This window comes from Ruditapes philippinarum, unplaced genomic scaffold (assembly GCF_026571515.1).
Source record: "Ruditapes philippinarum isolate M1 unplaced genomic scaffold, ASM2657151v2 ctg12892_1_1_1_1, whole genome shotgun sequence".
Lineage (NCBI taxonomy): Eukaryota > Metazoa > Mollusca > Bivalvia > Venerida > Veneridae > Ruditapes > Ruditapes philippinarum.
The window spans coordinates 1317-25740 of record NW_026866243.1 but is presented as its reverse complement, the minus strand read 5'-3'; the positions used below and the strand labels follow the sequence as shown (position 1 = coordinate 25740).

Genomic DNA, 24424 nt, shown 5'->3' with positions numbered 1-24424 from the left:
ATTTATTTCATAAAACTAACATTTCTCTAAAATACTAATAAGTACTGATAGTGATGCAAAGTTCCTTTCAGAAAAAAAAAACATTAACTTACTTTGCAAAAAAATAGTAAAACAATATTATTTTTAGCTTACATTGGGTTTAATGTATGAATAAATGAAAGTACATATTTTTATATTATGTACATGCATTTTCTGAATGACGCCAGGAGATAGATGTTAAATATTTTACTATTATATAGAAAAGAACTTTGGGTCAGCATCCCGAAAAAAAACCCTGCTGAACTAATATTTCATTTCTGTTTTAATGTAAAAATACTTACTTATAATTAATTCAAATGCATGTTTTATTTTTTTTATTCTCTTGTAAATTGAAACTTTTGTAAAGTTTATTTGACATCATGTACCTCAGTTAATTTACAGCTAATTTACAAATGACTGGATTATTAACTTTTTTTAGTTATTTTCTTATATGCCAAATTCCTCTATCGTGGAATAAAATAATCTATACACCAATTGCATGTATCAAACTCCGATCCTTTTATCGTTTCTTATATATAATTTGTGTATTTATGATGAACTTAATCAAACATTATTGTACCAAATATTTTTTTACCTCTCATACTATAAATTATTATTATTATTAATTAATCAAGGTATTTTCGTTTGACGGTCAGTCAAAACGAGAAGAGTCCGTTGAATTACTATATACTACCTTAAATTACTATATACTACTTAGATTTATATCATTTTCGTTCCATTGCAAAAACTGTAACGACTTTCAAACTAAAAATATTGTTTTATCAAAACAAGTGTAAGTTTATTGATTAAAACCAACAATTAACATTGTTAATAAAATCATAGTATTGAATTCAATTAATTGTTTTTCGAGACTTCATTTGTTTCACACAAATTTGAGGATGTACACTTGCCAATTGTTCAGATTAAAAATGTGATATGAACAAGTCTGCGTTAGATTACAATAATTAATACGCTATTGTAATAACTAAGTAGATAATAACAAAATAAATCAACAGTTAAAGTTAGATCATGAAAACAGTTTGTTTTTATCACACATTTCAAAAATTCTCTTTTGTTTCAATGCCATATGATTTAATTATTTTAAACACAATGTTATCTTTCTTGAATGATGAAAGTGAAACTGACCTGACGTGAACAAAAACAAATCAACGTATGTGTGATCAAAATTTTGCAATGTATCCACGAAATCCTTGTTTTTTCAGTGGTGAAAACGTCTCACAGATACATTGTGTGTTTTAATTACACAAAACAATAAATTATAAATGGCGAATGCCGGCATGATTAGATAGAAACGAATTCTGAATAATACGCACTGAGAAATGAAATGGAGTGCCAAGTTATATCATAGTTGACGAAGGATGAATAGAATATTACATTTACAAAATCTTGACTTGACGGCATCGCATTAATCTGTGGTCTTTATAGCAGATTCAGGAAAGTAAATTGTGACAGTCAAGTTAGTTTATGATCATGACATGTTAATTTACACTTGATAGCTCCAAAGAATTGCTAGTTTTTTTATTCACTACAGTTTTCGTAATTTACTTAACTTTGATTTCCTGAAAGTAATTGTCTAGAATACAATAATATCATTTAATATATAACTAATAAATGATTCGTAATGTACTTTATTATAGACGACACTGAACAAATAGTTTAAAAAAATACTCCGATACAAATGTATATCAATACACTTATCCTTTTCCTTAAAATCTTTCATATAAGGTTTACCTTCAGCGAAATATTAATATGCATATAAGCAGACGCAAGCACAAAGTAACAAAACAACACACACTTGATCAGAGGAATATTATGCATAAACATTATGTGCCTTTCATACATAAATTTATTTTATTAACTTCATGTACCTATTGTTTTACGCCCACTCAAATAATCGTTTGTGTTCGTCACAATTTCCACGAAGCATACTGTTAAATATTTTACACTTAACATCAACAGTTTCAGCCATGTCATGCAACATTTCTCCAGCATTTGTTTTATCACCTGTGTGTTTATTATGCGCTGCTTCTGCCAGAAATGCAACATCGAATACCAAGGATAAAGGTCCAAGAACAGATGCCGTTACAGCTGCGGCTGTTGTTCCTAACCTTACTGCTGCAAGAGCTATACCTGCTATACTATGACCAGCTCGGAGAGCTGAACCAATAGCAAGCAAACCTCGTATGCTTGATCCAGGACCTTCGGTGTCCGTTGTGCTAGAATTTGCAATCTCTGTTCTAAAATATTCTTCAACTTTTTGAAGCGCTGAAGCTACTCTTTGTTCCTTTGACTTAATTTCTTCTTGTTCCGCCTTGATGTCATTTAATTTAGAGTTCTGTTTTACAGCTTCAACGGTCCTTGCAGTTCCTGCTGCAACCCCGGAACCCACGCCAATGGCCCCTCCTGCGATACTAAGACCTAACGATGCACCGAAGCTGAAGGGTGCAAGTATAAGTCCTGCAATTACCATACCTCCAGACACAATGCCGACCGACGAGCTTGCGATCACTGTTGTTGTTATTCTCCTTCTTCTTTCATCCAACTCTTGTCCTCCGGCTATGCAAGAATTCACAAAAGCCGACACAGCAATATTTCTCTCATAAATTGCAATATCCAGCTCTATTAATGCATCAAACTTTGCAAGGAAACCACATGATCGAACTGTAATAAAGAAGTCTATCATTTACGTTAGCGTAGGAAGAGATTAAATATACGGCCATCTTTCATACTTAATTGCCAACAAACAATACATTCACAGTTTGTGGTACAATAGATGAAAGTATAATTCTTACATTCTATAGTCAGACAGTAGTATATGCGCCTCTTTACCCCCACTGCGCATGCGCGGCGGCCATTTTGTTTTTATAAAAAGTAATTCATTTACATAGAAGAAATGACCTTACTACACATGCGCAGCGGCCGTGTTGAATAACAGACGCGCGGCTGCCATTTTGGATTCTTTTTTAAGAATGACATCATCACGTTATAAATAGAAATAAAAAATATCTCCCGGAAGTATACGGAGCTGACTTGTATACACGATCTAGGGCGTGGTCGCGCACATTGAGGGTTAGGTGCTGAGAGATGACAAGATAATACAGGGAAATCAATTTTATTTTATTATCAAAACTTATCAAACAGTATAAGTAAATAAATTGTTGAACAATATTAGTGAAAAAGTACTTATAACATGTAAAAATAAATTACAGATAAAAAGAACTATATACGAAATATATTTAAATATCATATAGATTTATCCATACAAGGATTGAATTAAAACGAACTATATTGATGCAAAAATAAATATATAAAACGAAATTATTCATTTCATTTAAACTTAAACATTAAACAATGTATAAAATAAATACATTTTACCTGAAAATAATACTTTTGCTGACGATGTTTCCTGCTAGACGTCCAGTTATGACTCCAATCATACATGTAATTGTACTTATTGCGCATGCTCACACCTGTTTTTACAAGCGACATCATAAGTTATATTTAGATTAGGTCACGAGTGCAACGAACGTGATCATAGTCACATTGTCGAGCGTTTATTTATTTAAGGACGGATGTTCCACAATGAAAAGTAAACATGTCAAAGTTAATCCCCTTAAAGTCGCCACAATGTCTGGCGTGTGTTTATTGAGAGACGGAAACACTAACAATGGCCCATTGAAAAGTTATAGTTAATCCCCTTAAAGTTGCCACAATGTCTGGCGTGTGTTTATTTAGGGACGGAAATGCGGACAATGCTCCATTCAACTGTTAAAGTTTATCCGTCTAAAGTAAAAGCGGGTAATTAATTATTTATTGAAGTGTTAGTTTACCACTAGGGCATAATTTTAAACTCATTTTGGAAAAGAAACGTTTTAAAACTGATCATCACGAATGTGCAAAATTATAAAAAAAACTATTATAACCGAACAAAAATACAACAGAAAAAGCGTTTTTCGTCTTTTGTGCAACATTTTACGATATACATTTTGATTTTTTTCGCATCAAATGATAGACCTGACAGAATGCTTCAAAATAAACCCTAGGTTCTCGATTCTATTTTTAGCTGTTTTCGAGTTATGGCCCATTAGCGGTTTTTAAACCATTTTTAAAAGTCCATAAAAACCCTTAAATTTTTATGCCGTTTGAAAGATCTGGGTGAGTAGATACAGAAAATGTATTATTACATGGATCTATCTCTTACCGTTTTTGAGATAGGAGAGTTTGAATTTATCTGACAAAATCACTCATGCGTAAAATGATGAATATCCGCTTATTTTTGGACATAACATGGGCATGTTGCATATCAAACGAAAGGTCTTGACAAATGCTACAAGCTGGAACAAACAAACCTGAAGTGAAATCACTTATGCGTAAAATACTGATTTACACCTTCATTACTGGACCTAAGCTAACCGTGTTTGGTATTGAGCGAAAGGTCTTGACAAATGCTATAAGCTTGTAATCTCAAGCTGGAAGTAAAATCATTTATGAATAAAATCTGATTTTTTTTCTCTTCAGTAAATTATTTGTTTTATAAAAAATCACCTTTATATTTTTGTACTCTGTGTTATAAATTTATATGAATAAACATTAAAATAAAACATTATGTAGATAAGTATATTTAAATGGACACTTACCAATTTTACTTTTCCCTTTTAAAAGTTTAAATGAAAATGCACTTTTTGTAACTTGTTCATCGCGTGACTATTATGTTATGACTACTTTAACCGGTATTGCTTTATTCAATAAAAATATTACTTGTTGACTTCTTGGCGACCCGGATCCAAATGACACAAAGCATTAGTGTATTATTCCTAAATGCTCGGAGCTATGACCTTTTTAGTTATTTTTAGATCTGATCACGAGTGAATCAAACGTGATCGTAGTCACATAGTCGCGCGTCTATGTATTTAAGAGCGGATGCATTAACAATGGTCCATTCAACTGTCAAAGTTAATCCCCTTAAAGTCGCCACTTGGTCTGGCGTCTATTTATTTAGGGACGGAAACACTAACAATGGCCTATTGAAAAGTGAAAGTTAATCCCCTTAAAGTTGTTACTATGTTTAGCTTCTATTTACATAAGAGCGAATTAGCCAATCAAAATGGAAAACGATGACGTTCTTATTAAAAATAGACGACGTTCGCTACTGAAGAGTATATAAGAATGTGCATGAGCCCACTTTGTCATTCTAACTTTAGAATTTATACCAGTAATATGGAACACTTTGATATTATCGTGAATACGTTTACCGACGCAGATGAGCTGATGAATTTTGCGGCGACGTGGGGTATACAAGATTCCCCAGGGGTGCGGTTTCGATTATTTCAGCTAAGGAACCCACAATATGGAGATAACTTTGTGGATGAAGAACTGGAAAGTATACTTGAAAGTTTAGGCGGTACATTACAGAACCAAGAAAATATGGACAATTTTAATATGGCGTTAGAGTATGTAAGAGAGCAAGAGGAAATTGAAGGTGCAGTGAGAGCATTATTATTTGATGAAGAAATGGATGAGATGGCAACTGCCTGTGTAAACGATGGGGAGTGGAGCCCTCAGTTGTCAGTTATGATAGGGGGTGGGGATGATACTCAACCAGGACCATCTCATAGACCCGACACCCCGAGGCAGCTTAAATATACGATCAGAAAAAAATCAGAAAGGACATACGCAACAAAAGCAGCGGTGGACCGGACTTATCAAGTGAAAGTGGACGAACAGCATCATGGCCTCCGGCTACAGGATGTGAGACAAGGGCTTCACGAAATGTTTGAAAACGTGTTGGAAGAAGCCCGCGGCAATTTGGCGGGGAACGATTTGGGCCGGGTCGTCATTCATCACCAAGGATTACACGACCCTATCATTGTTCCGCTTCAGCCCTTGGACCAGTTGGACGCCAATAAAATTATGGAAATAATTGAAAAAGTACTCAACAGCAACCAAAACTTATCCATTGATGAAAGCTTTTACATCTCCATAGGCACTATCGAATTACCAAAAGGAGGAGCAAGGCGAAGAATTACCAAACTAAAAGGCAAGAACAATTCATTAAAGTTGAAAACCTCTATAGTCACAATTGAGAACGAAGATCAACTGTGTATGGCCAGGGCGATCGGGGTAAGTTGGGCGAAACTTAATATATGTACACCGGAAGAATGGAAAGAGATTGCTAAAAAACGTCAAAAGAAGTCTAATCTACAGCTTATACTAGAACACAACAAAGTTCCAAACAACTACTACCAGAAGCTCACTGAAAAGAGAAGAGACGAACAGAGACAGTTAGCGATAGCCATCAGCCAATTAGCCGGAGTACCTTTAGATCGTCCAGCAAGTTTGAATGACATGGAGGCGTTCGAAGAAGTGTTGGGGGTGCGCGTGATGGTGGTCAGCGCCAGACTAGGTAACAAGTTCATAACTAGCCCTAGTAAGGACAAGCGTCCATGTATTTACCTGTACCTCGTGGACGACGACCACTTTCATGCCATTACCAGCATAACGGGATTCTTCAGCGCGAGGTATTTCTGCGACCAATGCCTCAAACACTACGACCACAGAGAAAATCATCAGTGTGAGACCTCTTGTATTGTGTGTAAGACGGACAACTGCCCAGAAACAAACAACACAGTCAAATGTGATAACTGTAACATGACATGCAGATCAGACAAATGTTTTAAACAACATAAAACAGTACCAGTACATAAAAAAGGAAAATGTAAAGGAAAACCCAACGGGCTATCCCAGTGTCAAAAATACTGGAAATGCCCTACCTGTTATAAAGTATTAAGAACCGATAAAAGGAAGAAAGAAGACCATGAGTGTGGAGAATACCTGTGTACATCATGCGAACAATATGTAATGGAAGGACATTTATGTTATTTGAGAGCCACACCAGCCAAGGAACATTATAATTCTAAATTTATATTTTTTGATTTTGAATGTAGTCAGGATAAAGTGTCAGAGTGTGAAAATGGATATGTAGCGAGTAGAAAAAGAGATTGTAAAGACTGTCAATCACATGAGGTATGTAAATCTTGCTCTAAATGTCAACACTGTAAATCATCTTGGTGCGGAAAAGCCACTCATCGTCCCAATTTCGTAGTAGCACATACTGTGTGTCCAAAATGTATCGATAAACCTTTGACCCCCGAATCAATATGTAAAAAATGTGGTTCACGGTGCGACGAATGTGACAACTCTGAGCTACATGATAATGAAGACCCAGGACCGTGTCCGGGTAAATGTGGATTCAGAGAAGTCACGTTCGAAGGAGCCGACACTGCAGAAAAATTTGGCGAATGGTTATTTTCCCCCCAGCACGAATATTTCAAAGTATTTGCTCATAATATGAAAGGTTACGACGGTTATTTTCTGTTAGAGTACTTAATAGACCAATCCATGAGACCGGACAAGATTATTTACAGTGGCTCCAAAATTATGTATATGACAATAGAGTCAGATTTACATATCAAAGTGATTGACAGTTTGAATTTTTTACCTATGAAATTGTCCGCCCTCCCTAAAGCGTTTGGATTGACTGAACTAAAGAAAGGTTGGTTTCCCCATTACTTCAATACTAGCGAAAATCAAACTTATGTAGGCCCGTACCCAGATGCTCAGTGTTATGGTCATGATTTTATGAGTGAGAAAGAGAGAGCTGAATTGTTAGTGTGGTTGAGTGAGAGAAAGGACGACGTGTTTGATTTTAGAAAAGAAATATTAGATTATTGTAGGAGTGATGTAGATATTTTAAGACAAGCGTGTTTGAAATTTAGAGAGTTGTTAATGAGTGCTACGGGTGAAAGAATAGAGGTGGTGAATGAAAAAGGAAAGAAAGAAAAAACGTGGGTCGGAGCCGTGGATCCATTCGATTCCGTGACCATAGCTTCCGTCTGCATGAATGTCTTTAGAACCAAATTTTTAGAAGAAGAATGGAAAGTAAAATTAGAGGGCAGTGATGATTGGATACCTTCAAAATTAATAGATGGAAAGCTTTATGTGTTGCGCGGAAACGAATGGATCCTCGAAACCAAACTCACGGGTGAGAAAGTAACTGAGACAGAATTTGTAAGGACACCCATAGCGAAAATTCCTCCTAGTGGTTATAATGATCAATATAGCGAAGCGTCCATACAATGGTTAGAATGGGTGGCGTGTACAAAAAACGTCAAAATTCAGCATGCTTTAAATAAGGGAGAGAAATCTTTACCGGGAACACGTTACAAATTAGACGGTTACTGTGAAGAAACAAACACGGCCTATGAGTACCATGGTTGTATTTTTCATGGATGCCTTGATTGTTTCACAGATAACCGAGAAGAAACGCGCCACCCACTCACCAACCAATCATTAGATGAATTGTATGCGTTAACAATGAAAAAGAAAGCTTACATTCAACAGTTAGGCATGAAATACGTTTGCATTTGGGACCACGAATTCAAAAAACAAAAGATTCAAAATACTAAACTGAAACAATTCGTAGAAAGCTTAGATATAATTGATAGGTTAGACCCGAGGGAAAGTTTCTTTGGGGGTCGCACCAATGCCAGTCAACTTTATTACAAAGCAGACGAACAGGAACAAATCAAGTACGTGGATTTCACGAGCTTGTATCCATGGGTGAATAAGTATTGTCAATATCCCGTAGGTCATCCTACCATCATAACCAAAGATTTTAAAGATATCAAGAGCTATTTTGGTATAGCTAAGGTTAAAATACTACCACCTAGAGGATTATACCATCCCGTGCTACCGTATCGCTCAAATAACAAGTTGAAATTTCCTCTATGTAGGGCCTGCGCCGATACTGAAAATCAAAACCCATGCGCATGTTCTGAACAAGAAAGAGAGTTGACTGGTACGTGGTGTACTCCGGAGATTCAAACGGCCGTTAAATTAGGATATCGAATTAAAAAGATTTACGAAGTATACCACTGGGAGGAATCCACACAATATGACCCAAAAACCAGATCAGGGGGACTGTTTGCCAATTACATAAACACATTTTTAAAGTTTAAGCAAGAGGCAAGCGGTTCTCCTGACTGGATACACAATGAGCAAGACATGACAAATTATGTGTCTCAATACTTACAAAAAGAGGGAGTTTCATTGGATCGGACAAACATCTCGAAGAACCCGGGTTTGAGAGCTCTGGCTAAGTTATGTCTCAATAGTTTTTGGGGCAAGTTTGGTCAGAGACTCAATATGCGCCAGACAGAGTTCTTCCACGAACTACAGGCCAACCTGTTCTTTCAGTTGTTTGCCGATCCGACGAAAGAACCTCTGAATTTTCACATACTGACAAATGATATGATTCAAATAGAATGGCAATATAAACAAGACTGCCAACCCGAAGATAATAAAACGAACATATACTTAGCTACATTTACTACATGCTGGGCAAGACTCAAACTTTACAGTGTGCTCGAAAAGCTTAATAGACGAGTGTTGTATTACGATACGGACAGCGTTATTTATGTGAGTCGCCCTGGACAGTATGATCCGCCATTAGGAGATTACTTGGGTGAACTCACGGATGAGCTGAGTGGAGGGGAGCACATTGTAGAATTTGTGTCGGGTGGTCCTAAAAATTATGCTTATAAAACTAATAAAAACAACGAAACTTGTAAAGTTAGGGGTTTCACATTAAATTATAAAAATAGCCAACTTATCAACTTTGAAAGTGTGAAGGAAATAGTTACAGATGGAGAAAGTGATAAAAGTATTATTGTAACCAACCCTAGTAAAATTTGTAGAGATAAAAGAAAAAGAAAATTGTATAATAGAGAAGAAAAAAAAAGTTACCAGATGGTGTATACCAAACGTAGAAGAATTGAACAATTTGATACTGTACCATACGGATATTAGATAAAATAAATGTAAAAGATGTTGAATTTGTAATTAGCATTTCTATTTTTGTCACTAGCGTTTCAGTTTTTGTCACTAGCGTTTAAGTTTTTGTCACTAGCGTTTCAGTTTTTGTCACTAGCGTTTCAGTTTTTGCACGTTTACATGTAAATTTCCATAGGGTGCGTTTCAGTTTTTGTCACTAGCGTTTCAGTTTTTGTCACTAGCGTTTCAGTTTTTGTCACTAGCGTTTCAGTTTTTGTCACTAGCGTTTCAGTTTTTGTCACTAGCGTTTCAGTTTTTGTCACTAGCGTTTCTATTTATGTTTTTGTTTTTCAATTTTTGTCATTACCATTTCTGTTTTTGTCACGTGTGGTTTGAAAAATGTATATAATTGAATAAAAGTATGTAAGAATATAATGTCTTTGTATTTTATTTTCGATATAAAACGTAAGAATATGAATCCTACAGACACTCACACACCAGAAAGGGAAACTTTTATACGTTTTCCACACTCTAACGAAGACGAAAGCAGGTCCACTAGTGACCGTTGGCATTTATTAGGAGCACGAGTTCCCCAGGCTGAAATTGTCTATTTTTGCCAAATGATCATTGTCTACATTATTATCATTACCTCTATCATTAACTTATCTCTTCAAAACGGTGCTAGCGAATTGTGGATAAGTCTATTAAGTAGCTGTATCGGATACGCCTTACCCAGTCCAAAGCTAAAGAAATAATGAAGTCATCCCTACCGTTTGAACCATGCTCCAGTATATGTATAAGTGGTCAGACAGGAAGCGGAAAAACGCAATGGGTGTACAAATTTTTGCAAAACGTGAAGGATATGTATTCTGCAGACCCGCCAACACACATCTTATATTCTTATGGAATTCATCAGGATTTATTTGATGAGATGGAAAGATCCATTCCAAACTTTTATAGTAAACAAGGGCTTCCAACAGTGGAGGAACTGGATCATTTTACCCAAGACAAGAGACATAAACTGATTATCGTTGACGATCTTATGCACGAAGTTATGAAAAACAAAGATATGGAGCTTCTTTTCACGCAAGGATGTCATCACAGAAAAGTGTCTGTCATACTTATCACGCAAAACTTGTATCCAGGAGGTAAACATGCCAGAACAATTGCTTTAAATACATGGTATATGGTATTGATGAAAAATTTAAGAGATGTCTCTCAGGTGGGAATATTGGGACGGCAGTTGTATCCCGGTAAAAGTAAAGGATTTGTAAAAGCCTATGAAGACGCCCTAAGCACAAAGCACGGTTACTTTTTGGTAGACATGAGTCCACATGCTGAGGATAAATATCGATTACGAACTCAAATTTTCCCGAGGGAGGACCCTATAGTCTACAGATTAACGTAAGAAGCAGTACGAAACTTGTAAGAGTAATTATGGTCGAACTCATCAAACAGCAACGCCATTTTTTGAATTTACTAGTGGACACTACAGTGACCCAAAGGAAAGCATTGTTGAGAACAGTCACGAAAAGTCAACTAAAAGTGCTAGCTCAAATCGCCTACAACATTCTGCGATTCACGATAAAATTGACGTCAACTGAAAAATCACTTCTTAAACGACATAGACGTTTTATCTACTTGCTGGGAAACAAAAAAATTGGATTTCAAAAGAAAAAAGAAGCTATTCCCGGCAACCTGAGAACAATATATATTTTGGTGAAAATTGCCTTAGCGTATTTGGAACCTGTACTACAATAATGGAAAAGTTTATTCTTGTTCCTTACGAAAAGTATCAGCGCATACTACAGCCTAGTTACAAAGGGTTTGGAGAAGTAAAAGATGACCAGACTATCCCACCTAAAGTGTCTTTGCCGCCACCTGGGCAACGTGAAAAGAAAACAAAAAGTGTAAAGAAACCCAAAATGACTCTTAAAACAATTGACAAAACTATAAACTGGATTTATTAAAGAAACAACAAAGACAATGCTCTTCTCTTTTTATATTTATTGATACATACAAAATAAAATACATATGAATACATGTCAGTGTTTGTTTTTATTTACAATATTTCTAACATATATATCATTACATTGTCTATCATTTACATTAAAAGGTTTGACAATGTCTTTTAAAGTCCTTCCTGTACATCTGTTAATGATATAATATACACAATACAGCCCACAGGTATCTGATTTAGTGTCCTGAATAGGATCACACACCATCCAAAACTTGTTCGTTAATACGGTATCAAAGCCCACATTGTAGTCACTTGGTATTCTTCCGAGAGAATCAAAAAACTCGTACGGTCCTTGTCTTGGAAAATAAAAGGTAACCCAATGTTTCCCTGGTCCATTACTCGTGTCTGTATTGGCGATTACGAATTTTCCTTTTTGTTTACGGATTTGATCAGCAGCGCACACTGTTACTGGGTATCCTTCGAGTAAACGTTCCAGTTCTAAATTATTCATTTCACGTAGACGGCCCTTGCTTTGTCAATATTGAGTACTTCTGGGAATGTGGCGTACATAATCAAGGTGACGCTCTCTGGTAAAGCCTCTGCAAACTTGAGTTCTAGCCGACAATGACCCTTCCTTTTCGTGTTAAATGAATAGTAGGGGTCAATATTTAGGGCATATAAGCAGTACCCTTTCTTATAATCTTGTTTTGTAATGTTTAAATCGCTTCTGTAAAGAGCTAATGTTCTGTAACACTCAACATACTGATCAGCCGTATAATTAGGTTGCATCGGTTGACTAGGTAAAGACTGTCCATCCACATAGAGTCCTACGAAGCTGCAGTTGTAATGTTTAAAGTTGAACGGATTTTGGGTAAAGTCGCCATTAAACGCTGCACTCGGAACAAGACCTATAATTAGTTTACTGGGCACTAATCCTTGAAAAATATTGTCCGCGCTGTAACTGAATTGACCCGTAGCAATAGCTGTCGTTTTGATCTCTGTGCGTAAGTAAGGGTATACGGCTGGTGTGTCTTGAATAAGTTTTTCGTGCGCTATAAGTACGCTACTAGCTAGCCGCTGAATACATAGTTTAAAATAAGCGTCAACTATTTTCACTCGATAATCGGGATTGACGGTGTCTGTTATTAGTCTAAATGGGTCTCTGGTAGGATGGAGTTTTATACCTACAGAGACTCCGTTAATCAGTAGCTTCGACTGTTGAAACAAATCAATGTGTAATGGTCCTTCCATTTCTACAATTTTGCTACCTTTAGTAAGGTTGTATCTGAAAAATAGTCCACCATTACTTCCCGTTTTACCATCAATGGTACCAACGTCTCCTGTATCTTTATAGAAGAGCTGACTGGTCAGTAGGTTAATTTGCGTATTTTCATTGGACTGTAATATCGTGTCAATGTACGCTTTGTAGGGATAATTGATTCCCGTGTGAGATAAAGGCGTTTGTTGAAGAGATACATCGATTTGACCGAATATGGTGTGTAATGGTAAATTGATGGGTCCAACTACTTCGCCCGCGTCTACTGCACTACCGTCCCCGTGGACTATTTGTAACTTTAAGTTGAGCACGCTTCTTTTTAGATCCAAGTACGCCGATGTATGACCCGGTATATTAAATTCGAGGGCGGATGCGTTTGTTACTTGATTTACTGGACGGTATGTTATCCATTCTCTCGATTGTAATGACGTGTCTGCAGGGGGTGTAACAAACAAAGACAGTTCTTCCTGATGAAAATCTTCCATGTTTAGAATTGAAATTCTGGATTTGGTCTCTTTCGTTTAGATGATTTGTAGGCGGGTGTCGGTGCCTTCTTACGCTTTTGGGGCCCCTTCTTACGCTTTTTGCCCTCCTCAACCTTCTTACGATTGACCTCTGACTTTGCTATTTCTATTGCTTGTGCTACGGGTGAAACCAGTTTTACTGGAGGTGATTGTTTCATTTCAGCCATTTTTCTGATCTGATTTCCGCTACCTACAATGTATCGGCCTTTATGATCGGCTTTAACGTACCCGTCCCTCAAGTCCTTGAAATGTTGATACCATTTCTCAGGGTCGGGTATATAGGGTACCCATTTTTGTTGTTTGTGATCGTAAACTTCTATGGAGCCCATACTTTTTTGAAATGTAATACACAATGAAGATCGTTGGAATTGAACTCAACTATGTTTAAATCTTCGTCTCTCAAATACAAATGTAAGGAGTTAAAATGATTCACAGTCACTGGTGCGTATACTGGGTGGCTATATTCCAAAAACTGAAGTTTCTTGTATCTTGAACCGACTTCAATATTTCTAAGTACGGGTACTTGCGTGTTTCTTACGTAAGTTTGTTGTATTAGGTTGCAGCATAAATACAGTCTTTTACTTTTAGGCGTAAAGTCACAGGTAAGAGTAATTTCTGTAATAGCGCAAATCCAATGTCCATCAATGGTGTACGATTTGGGAAACTGAATATAAAAGTCTGCGGGGTTATTGTTCTTACGTATGTCCTGCGAATCTCTACTACTGAGATAAAGGTAAAAGTCTGACATGTTTGTTTGCCTTCACACATACATATGACCACTGTCTTCTTACGCTTCTCTAGTTGTAGTTGTTCGTATTTCGTCCATAATAGTGTCAAAGAGATACGATGGTCTTAACAATACGGGTACAAACGAGTAATGACGTCTTAACAGCGATTTCTTTCTAGTTAGTGACACATTTTCAGAAGCTAGGGATCGTAGCAAATTTCGTCTTCTTTCAAGTAATTGAACATCTCTTCTCGGGGGATTAATGGTTCCATTTACCAATCTTTTGGCCACTTGCGCTATAGCCTTCATTTGACCCCCTGTCATATTAGTGATCATATTCTTTCTGACAGCTACAGTGACATCTTTTAACTGGAGAAGAAAGTTGAGTTTACGATACACTTGAGACTGGTTCATGGTTAATTTCTCTTGGCGCTCACTCTTTCTTACGTGTGTAGAGTTCCAGTTCAATGAGTACAGGGTAGACTACGTCATCTATTTGTGACAAGTTTATAACACCAGTGATTACCACTTTGCCGCTATGAAAACAACAAAAATGGACTCCTTCTCTTTTAAAATTTAGAGAGGGAAATAATTCGGGTTCATACACGACATGTCTTTCTTTCGCCAACAACTGCAAATTTAACGCGGTACTTAAGGTGTGACTAGCGGATATTGTTATCAATTTGATCTCTTTCAACCGTACTGTAAATCCAAGACGCTGTATACGTCTTGCATATTGACGTAGTCTCTGACGCCCCTCTGTAATACTGGGTGCCTTTCCGTTGCAATTAATTACACCATTGGAGAAAACTAAACAATTTCCGCCAATGGTTTTGTGTTGCCAAATCAATCCGGGAAATCTTTTTGGATCATAACGGGCGTTAGCTATACAATGGCATAAATGCCTCAAGTCAATGGAACAGCTTAAGTTAGCGCTGCACACAACGTTGGTAATTATCATCATGTGAAGTCTCAAATCTCAATATCATTAATGACAATTTCTCTGGGGGTATATCTGTTTTATATACAAAAATGATCACGTGACTTAAGAGTAGTGTGTCAGGTCCTTTTCTGGGATCCAGCTATCAAATTTCTTAGGCCAATGCAACCAACGTACTAGTACTTCCTTTCGTTTGTTTCGCGTCCTTTTCTTTAATATTTTTTCAACGTGGTATTCTGTATTTTCGTCCACACTAACTGCCTGTAATTCTTGTTCGTAAAACGTGCCATCAATTTTCTCTTCATTGGCCCAGTCAATTAAGGTATATACGCATACATTGTCTCGTTTGAAACGGCTTTTGATTTTGAATATTTCCCCAGTCCACTTCTGAGAGTACTCTCTGTCAAACACGCTTTTCACGTGCGATACTCGTACTGTCTGACCTACTTTGAACCTGTAGTGTCTAATCTTGTGTTTGGTTGGCCTGCCTTTGGTCCTAAGTAAGTACTGCTGAAGTCTGCTTTCTCCTTCTGACTTTTTAGTAATGTTTATCGGTTTATCACCAAGACTTCTATGTATAGTTGAGTTATATGAAAGTACAATATTCCTAAGCACGTCAACGTAACGTTGGGTTCTGTTTTTTATCATATATCTAAACAGTTTATGCTTTAGTGTCTTGATACCTATCTCCGCAAAGTTCGCTTTTGTCTCCGTATTTAAAGCGTAGAAATGATGAATGTTCATGTGCTGAAGATATTTATTGACCTTTTGGCTTCTAAACTCCATGCCTCTGTCTGTTCTCACCGTATTTGGTTTTCTAGGACCGGATAAAATTCGCTCTAATGCATTAACAACATCGCCCCCTTTCTTGGTTTTAATAGGTTCACAATAGCCAAAGCGAGAAAAAATATCTATTGCCACTAAAACGTATTTATAACCGTCATTTAGTTTTGCCAAGTCAACCATATCCATCAAGTCCATATCCCATTGGCTGTCTATCCCTTCTACAATCACACGTGATCGAGGAAACTTTCTTCTGGCTCCTCTAGTCAGGGAATAAGCCTGCTGACTTTGAAGCCATTTTCGGATTTTATGCCTCCCAATTTTAAATTTTCCCTCAGACTTGATATATTGGTACAATTTTTCTACACCTGAATAGCTTGCTGGGTTGGATGTGTCAAAATACAAAGAAGACAAATATTGTTTCCAGTTAGACATGTTTATTGACAACAAATACAAATACACATTCTTACAAAATTATAACAAATGTTTCCAAAACATATTACAATACAGTGGAGTATAAAGTATGTGTTCTGGTGTCTTCTATATAACGTTCCAAAATGTCAAGTAAATGTTCTGTAGCTTCGCGATATTCTCGTCTCACTTGATAGTGTCTCAGCCATATCCAAACCATACAGACAAGTGTTAACATATTCAATGCGTTTGATGGGTCGTGATAGCCTTATTATTGACAAACAAATTTGCTGCAGTTGTAGTTGAACTGAATCCTCCAAAGCCGTAAGGTGTTGGCCTAGTTGTTGATACAAACGCGCCAAATCCGCCTATTGGGGTCGGTTTTTGTTGAGGAGCGCCTACTATTCTTATATATTCGCAGTTTGGAGACCACTTGTAATGTTCTCTCAATGCACAGTCCGACCTTTCCCAAGCACTCAATTTCACGTGACATCGAAAACACGCACACACGTCAGCTTTGCCGCTGTAATACAATCCTGCACTTGCTAACTGGTATTTATCTGGTAACATTTGTTTCGGATAGGTTTCAAACGTCTTCAGTCTATTTTCGTAATATTCCATATTTTTGTTGAGGGGTGTGTTGTCAGTGACGTTCATTTTGTGTATGCCAAAGCTTCGTGGGATATTCATTTATATACACACGGTTTAATTGCTGATTGGATGTTATTTTTAGAATGAGGTTGTCGATCTATTTATAGTACTTTTGTCATTGCTATTTATAGTTTATTTTACCAGTTTTGACAATCATTGGGGTTACACTCTGAACATTGTAAAGCTCCAATCTGGTTCATGTGATCACTTTGTAAATAACAGGGTACCACTGCATCCAATTCAGGTAACACTCGTCCTATTTCTGCAACCAGTTCCTTTAAACAGGAATATTCTTTGGGTCTTAAACATATACCCTTTTTAGTTGGTACTATTTCCTGTTCTGGCTTCCAGTACTGTCTAATGTCTACACATACGCTGTTGTCGGTGATGTTACAGTAAACATTTCCTCCAACGTGGGTTTTATAGCTTTGCTTGTTTTGTAAAGCCCTGTCAACATATTCTAACTGATCTACCAAGTTTTTCCATCGCATTAACGTTAAGCTGATGCCCTTTTTTGTTGGTTTATCACCCTCCCATTCTCTAATATCGACTCTCAGCTCGCCTTTCCATTCATTCACTTGTACATATCTCTGATTACCGATACTAAACTTGCATCTGTAGCTAGTCATGTTTATTGGTCGAGTATCAGAACTCTAATGAACAGTGTTAGTGTCTCACTGTCTTATATACAACAAAAGTCTCTCCTGATTGGTCACTTTCTTCTTGCATTTGATTGGTTGTCTAAAGAAACGTTTTTATTGGTAGTTATTTTTAGAATAGAACATCATTGCTAATTTTAGATATATACATCATCAAACACGTTTTATATATAGGTGACTCCTTGTTAAGGTTTATTTGTGACATTTCAAAAGACTATTGTTAACCCAACTTTAGACAAATAATCTTTGACAGTTGAATGGAGCATTGTCCGCATTTCCGTCCCTAAATAAACACACGCCAGACATTGTGGCAACTTTAAGGGGATTAACTTTAACTTTTCAATAGGCCATTGTTAGTGTTTCCGTCTCTCAATAAACACACGCCAGACATTGTGGCGACTTTAAGGGGATTAACTTTGACATGTTTACTTTTCATTGTGGAACATCCGTCCTTAAATAAATAAACGCTCGACAATGTGACTATGATCACGTTCGTTGCACTCGTGACCTAATCTAAATATAACTTATGATGTCGCTTGTAAAAACAGGTCCGAGCATGCGCAATAAGTACAATTACATGTATGATTGGAGTCATTTTATAACTGGACGTCTAGCAGGAAACATCGTCAACAAAAGTATTATTTTCAGGTAAAATGTATTTATTTTATACATTGTTTAATGTTTAAGTTTAAATGAAATGAATAATTTCGTTTTATATATTTATTTTTGCATCAATATAGTTCGTTTTAATTCAATCCTTGTATGGATAAATCTATATGATATTTAAATATATTTCGTATATAGTTCTTTTTATCTGTAATTTATTTTTACATGTTATAAGTACTTTTTCACTAATATTGTTCAACAATTTATTTACTTATACTGTTTGATAAGTTTTGATAATAAAATAAAATTGATTTCTCTGTATTATCTTGTCATCTCTCAGCACCTAACCCTCAATGTGCGCGACCACGCCCTAGATCGTGTATACGAGTCAGCTCCGTATACTTCCGGGAGATATTTTTTATTTCTATTTATAACGTGATGATGTCATTCTTAAAAAAGAATCCAAAATGGCCGCCGCGCGTCTGTTATTCAACACGGCCGCTGCGCATGTGTAGTAAGGTCATTTCTTCTATGTAAATGAATTACTTTTTATAAAAACAAAATGGCCGCCGCGCATGCGCAGTCTTGGGGGTAAAGAGGCGCATATACTACTTCAGACAGTCATTATTTGACCTTTAGTTACAATATCGGCAATACTTATAATTTTGGTAAAATAAATATAATTCATACAAATGGTTATAATTTATCAACTTTGATTATTAAACTAGGTCTTTATACTTTTCCATACACACAATATATTCTTGCATATCAGACAGGATTATCTACCGTTTTCACCGGGGCTGGAAAACTCTATCTTACACCCCCCATGTAAGACAAGACGCGTGCTTTAAATGACGTCAATGACGCGCGCCTTTTATGAATGAATTGCGTTCTTAGGATGACGTCATTTTTCCGTTATGAATGAAGCTGTAAGTTCATACGCTACTATAAGAAAAAAGTGCGTAATGAGAATATCAGTTTTCATAATTTCTGTTCCGAAAATAATTGACATGTAATATGCAAGAAAAAGAATCAAACACCGGCTGTCGGTACAGACGGGAATATCTAGCTCTCGGGTAACTGTTTAGCGGAAACTCGGCAGAGCCTCGTTACTGCCGTAAACAGTTACCCTCGAGCTAGATATTCCGGTCTGTACCGGCAGCCGGTGTAAGATTCTTATATTATTATTACTCTGAACATATAAGAGACATTCATAATATTTTGTAACGTTTCGTTTACTGAAAACCACAAAGAATCTATCCAATTCAAAACAGTCCTCAAACTTCACAGTAATATAATTTCAGAATCAAAACATCTTTGCTATAAATATGTAAATTATAATGTGAAAGTTTATGTATCAGCAAAAAGTGTTGCACTACGATATTAGCTGTTTTGAAATAGATAGATGTACCATTACAGACAAAAAAATGTTTTAAAACCTACCAAAGATGGTCCAGTTGTTCAGGTATTCTTTGAGTATAGTCTTCTCGCGGCGTTTGAGCAGAACCTGTAATATAATCAGCAGTTACTGAAATAAATTTCCAGACATAGGTAGACGCAAAACAGAAAGTAAAATCGAAGTTTATATTTATCATTCTTATTATTTTTATCATCATTATTCGTATGGACGGTATTATTTGAAATAATCTTAGAAATAAAATTTTCAATCAAAACAAAATAAAATAAACATTTACACGTATTATCTTTTATTTTCAATGTAATAAAAGTTTAACCATATTTTAGATGCAAATTTCTGGGCGTGGTTTGCTGTGATAAAATACAATGTATTTCTTTTCCTTTTTACAACCGAAGAGTTTCACATTGTTTTGCTTTAAGCTGCTTTCATTTGAGATTGTCATCGTTTTTATGTGTGTGTTTTTGTTCATAGCTCCTCCCAGCTATCTACTTTTCCTGAATATTTATACATCATCTCGTCGTTGCTATGTTTTCTGGTCCCTCGTGACTATTGATGTTAATACTCTTTATTGTTAACAAACAAAGCTTCAAAGGGCAAATGTTAGAGTATAGGAATGACAGCTTAAAAAAACACAATAAGTAGATTCGGTCTGAAGTCTTCTATTTTACTATGAATAAATCTTCCCTTTTTCCACAAAAGCATGGGCTAATCGAACTTTGTAAACATAATCACTGGTATACAGCTCGCAACAGGCCAGCTTTATAACGGATAGACCCGTTTGATATCAAGTCAGTTTAGATTTTACCTGGCACACAATGTCAAACGCATCTGGTGAGTTTGTGACAAACATGGCAAATTCAATTCTCGTGGCTCTGTGTGCTGTCATCTTGCGGTAATCATTTTCGTTTAAAAGGCCTTTCTTCCGTAGCAGTTCACTGAAGTATAAGGTGAAAAAATATTTAATGAACTAATCTAAACTTTTTTAGGAAATCTTCTGAATTCTTGAATAATTTTCATACAAACGGATTAAACCATAAGCTTAATTGCCCGCCCAAATATAAAAATAAAATGCTGCGTAAATAAATAGGAAATAATTGCAAGGAAGACATCTCAAATAAATCTACTAACGAATGAGTTTGCACTAGTTATAATAAATTAAGTTGTTAAAATTAAGCAAGTTTATACCTTACCAAGATTTTAAAACCATTTCACCACTGAGAGTGTAACATAGCTTAGATTTAGAAGCTATTGATAAATCCCTAAGCTCGTCTGGAACCTCAATGCTCTTTTCTGGTGTGTCTGAAATAAACACTTAGATTTGACAATTTTATTTATCCAGACGTCTTTTTAAAAAAATAACAAAGACATGCCTTACAGTTGTTAATAAATCTTAACAATTTAATATGAAGCTTTCAGAATGACTGCATGAGTAAAAACATCAAGATGAAAAAAGCAGCAAGTAGTAGGGGTATGTTCTGTGCCAAAATTGTCGCTTTAAATTCATAACTGGATGAATGACATAAAATGTAATATACAGTGCATGTGAGTGCAATGCTATGTTTTTATGTAAATGGAAACTACATGTACCTTCTAAAATTGACATATACATCCCTACAAGACCTCTTGCTACTGGTTTTGGTGCAGATTGATCGTGTGATTCTATTCCATGGAAAGTATTGTCAGAAGATATGAACATAGTCACATATGTTATTACAGCTTCCGGTTGACCTTCGAATTTGAATAATGGTTTGAAGTAAGTCCATTGCATTTCCCCTGCCTCACTTACACAAAGGATGTATATAGGTGTATTTATACATGTTGCTGCTGCATAGATACATAACTTCGCATAAGGTTTATATTTTTCATCACTTTTACAATCTTCGATAACCCTTTGGTAAAATGTATCCAAATCAGCTTCACTTTCTTTGCTTTCGGTCTGACTATTTGATAACACTTCTGGTGGAATATCGTCGACAAGTATTGTCAAAACCGATTTGAACTGCTTCTTGTGTTTCGATAGAAGATCAACAACACCTTTCTTAATAACATCTGGTTTGGTATAATCTTCAATGGTAGTTCCTTGAGTCGTTTTGTTTTTGTTTCGAGCTGTTATCCGCAACAACAGATTTTTTATACATAACGCAAGACAGCCGAACAACGTATAGCCATCATCTTCAACAACCCTGTTCTCAGCCTCTTGCCTAAGTAACAACCGTATATCTCCCAGCTCAACTTCAGGAACATCTTCTAAATCGCTTATTTCATCCATTTGTTGAAACAAATGTTATCTTGTATGTGTTTTACATGCACTAGCACTCTTTACATATAGACCTGAAATGAACAAGACACAATGTATTACTGTGAAATCATTTGTATTCGTGGGCATGAAATTTCGTGGTTTTATCAAAACAGGCATTTTCGTGGGTTCTTAAATTCGTTGATTTTCATTTTCTTGTAAAAAAAAAATAAGTAATGGAAAGTAATCTTTCACTTAATCACTGCGCTGTTTTACTTACCCCGTGTATATAACACAGCTCTTGTCAATAAATTTAATCCTGGCCTCTGGCAGTAACACGATTACTGCCGATAATTGACTGCAATTAACACCTTTGTGTGACATGATATGCAGCTCGATTATATGCCCCTATAATTCGCCAATGTAAACATCGCATAAATTATACGACATCTGCCAATTTTTAACCAGCCAGTAAAAAAGTTAACACCCCGAATTAGTCCAAAACTACACACTACATCACATCGACTGTGTAAATTTATATGCATATAAATTAATACCAGTAAATGGCTCAATACAGTTACATACATGTATGTGTGCATCTAGTGTTAAGACGACGGCTTCTTTGATATTTTCGGAATAGCAGTCACACAAATACATATTGAAAAAAATATATTTAAATGGATCATATAAACACTAGTCGTTAAAAGTTTTATCGGGGATAATTAATGCACTTGGTTCCCATATTTACTCGATTATGTCACGTATTCTGGCTAACACAATCAAGTAGCCTACAACGATCAAGTAGTCCCCTGATGTTTACATGCGACGAACATTTGTGACAGCAAACTGAAGAAGCAAACTGAAGACATACAATCGATTTTTCTTTCAAGTTTCTTAAATATTGCAAAATTAAACTATTTATGGATTTAATTTGTCACTGACCTGATTATAATATACATTCATACCACAAATATCGGCCGGAAAAGCGCCGACGCATGTTGTGATATATGGAACAGAGACATGGTAAGAAGCGTTTGTTGGGATAAAATTTCGTCGGGTCTTAAATTCGTGGATTGACCTATCCACGAAAACCACGAAAATTCGTGCCCCACGAATAATGATGATTTCACAGTATTATAATTATCACATAAGTTTATTTCAGATAATATTACGTTGTTTGTGCATTATTTAAAAACGTATCTGTCTAATCACTTGACAAAATTGTTCTCAAATATCAAATAGATCAATTAAGAAACTAAAAAAAACAACAACAAAAAAACATGCTCTTGCTTTTGCCAGATTTCGAGATAAGATCAGCTTGTACGTATTGTTTTGTCATACCTATTGTACTATACCCACAGCAGAGCAATTCAACGCCTGTAAGAGGACACTTTTTAGATATATGTTAGCTTCAAAGGGGATTTAGTGCAGTTGAAATATACGGTGTCTTGCTTAAGCCAGTTAATGACACCTATTGACATACAAGCTTTTTTGTCGCCCTTTTGTATTTTACGAGTATAGTCTTCAGATAATGTAACGAGATTTTACATTTTCACGAGAAGAAACTCTTAGCACTATTCAACGTTGAATTTGTCTTATGTTTAACATTAATCCTCGTGAAAATGGCTTCGAGATAATTGACTTTAATTCTTGCATATTTCTTTTGAGAATTATAGCTTTTTTTACACTTCCAGTGACTATAGTAAAAATTCTTCGAAAGAGAAGCGTGCTAGACTATTCTCAGTGATTGACAGTAAAACAAGAGCCTAGATAATGTGGAATTTTCTACGTTCAAAAGGGTCCATAGTTCTGTAAAAATCGATATTAGAGTTATGGGCCTTGTATAGTTGCCTCCTATAATGCTCTCAAGTAAGTATGCAAAGTTTTAACACATTTCTTTTAGTTGTTTTTTGAGACGCAAATACATAACCTGGGTTTGTTCAGTAAGCGCTCTTTACCCTTCGAATAGACGAGCTAAATATTTAGCAAGAGATCTTGCATCTTTACCGGCGATATTTTAACTGCTTCAAACAGGACACAATAGAAAGTGAACTTAATTGCGCAAATGGGAAGTAAATTCAGTTTATCGTCAAAACCAAAGTCCACTTCCGGTTAGAACCCCAGAAACATTCTGAAGGGCCATGACCATTTAATCATGAAATAAATGAACTCAAATCTTTTGAGTTCTTAGTTTGTCTATATATCATAGTAATAGGTTACGTTTTCCTGTCTTTTAAGGCAATAATGTTTATATAACAGATATTCAAACTAATAAATTTTCTCAGGATGAATATGTATAACTTATATTTCAACTTTTCTCTTTTTTAATCTTTTACACCATGAGCATATCGTGAAAAATGGCCG

At 35.9% G+C, this 24424-nt stretch overlaps 1 protein-coding gene across 1 annotated transcript; it reads right to left on the bottom strand.

Moving 5' to 3' along the window:
• Positions 1 to 1651: 1651 nt before the first annotated feature.
• LOC132731886 (uncharacterized) lies at positions 1652 to 22171 on the bottom strand. Its single transcript, XM_060718184.1, has 5 exons — positions 21412 to 22171; positions 21015 to 21123; positions 20630 to 20759; positions 19851 to 19914; positions 1652 to 2700 (listed from the first exon to the last, which is right to left on the bottom strand). The coding sequence occupies exons 1-5, from the start codon at positions 22091 to 22093 to the stop codon at positions 1916 to 1918; spliced, it is 1770 nt and encodes a 589-aa protein (XP_060574167.1). The 5' UTR covers positions 22094 to 22171; the 3' UTR covers positions 1652 to 1915.
• Between the last annotated feature and the right edge of the window lie 2253 nt (positions 22172 to 24424).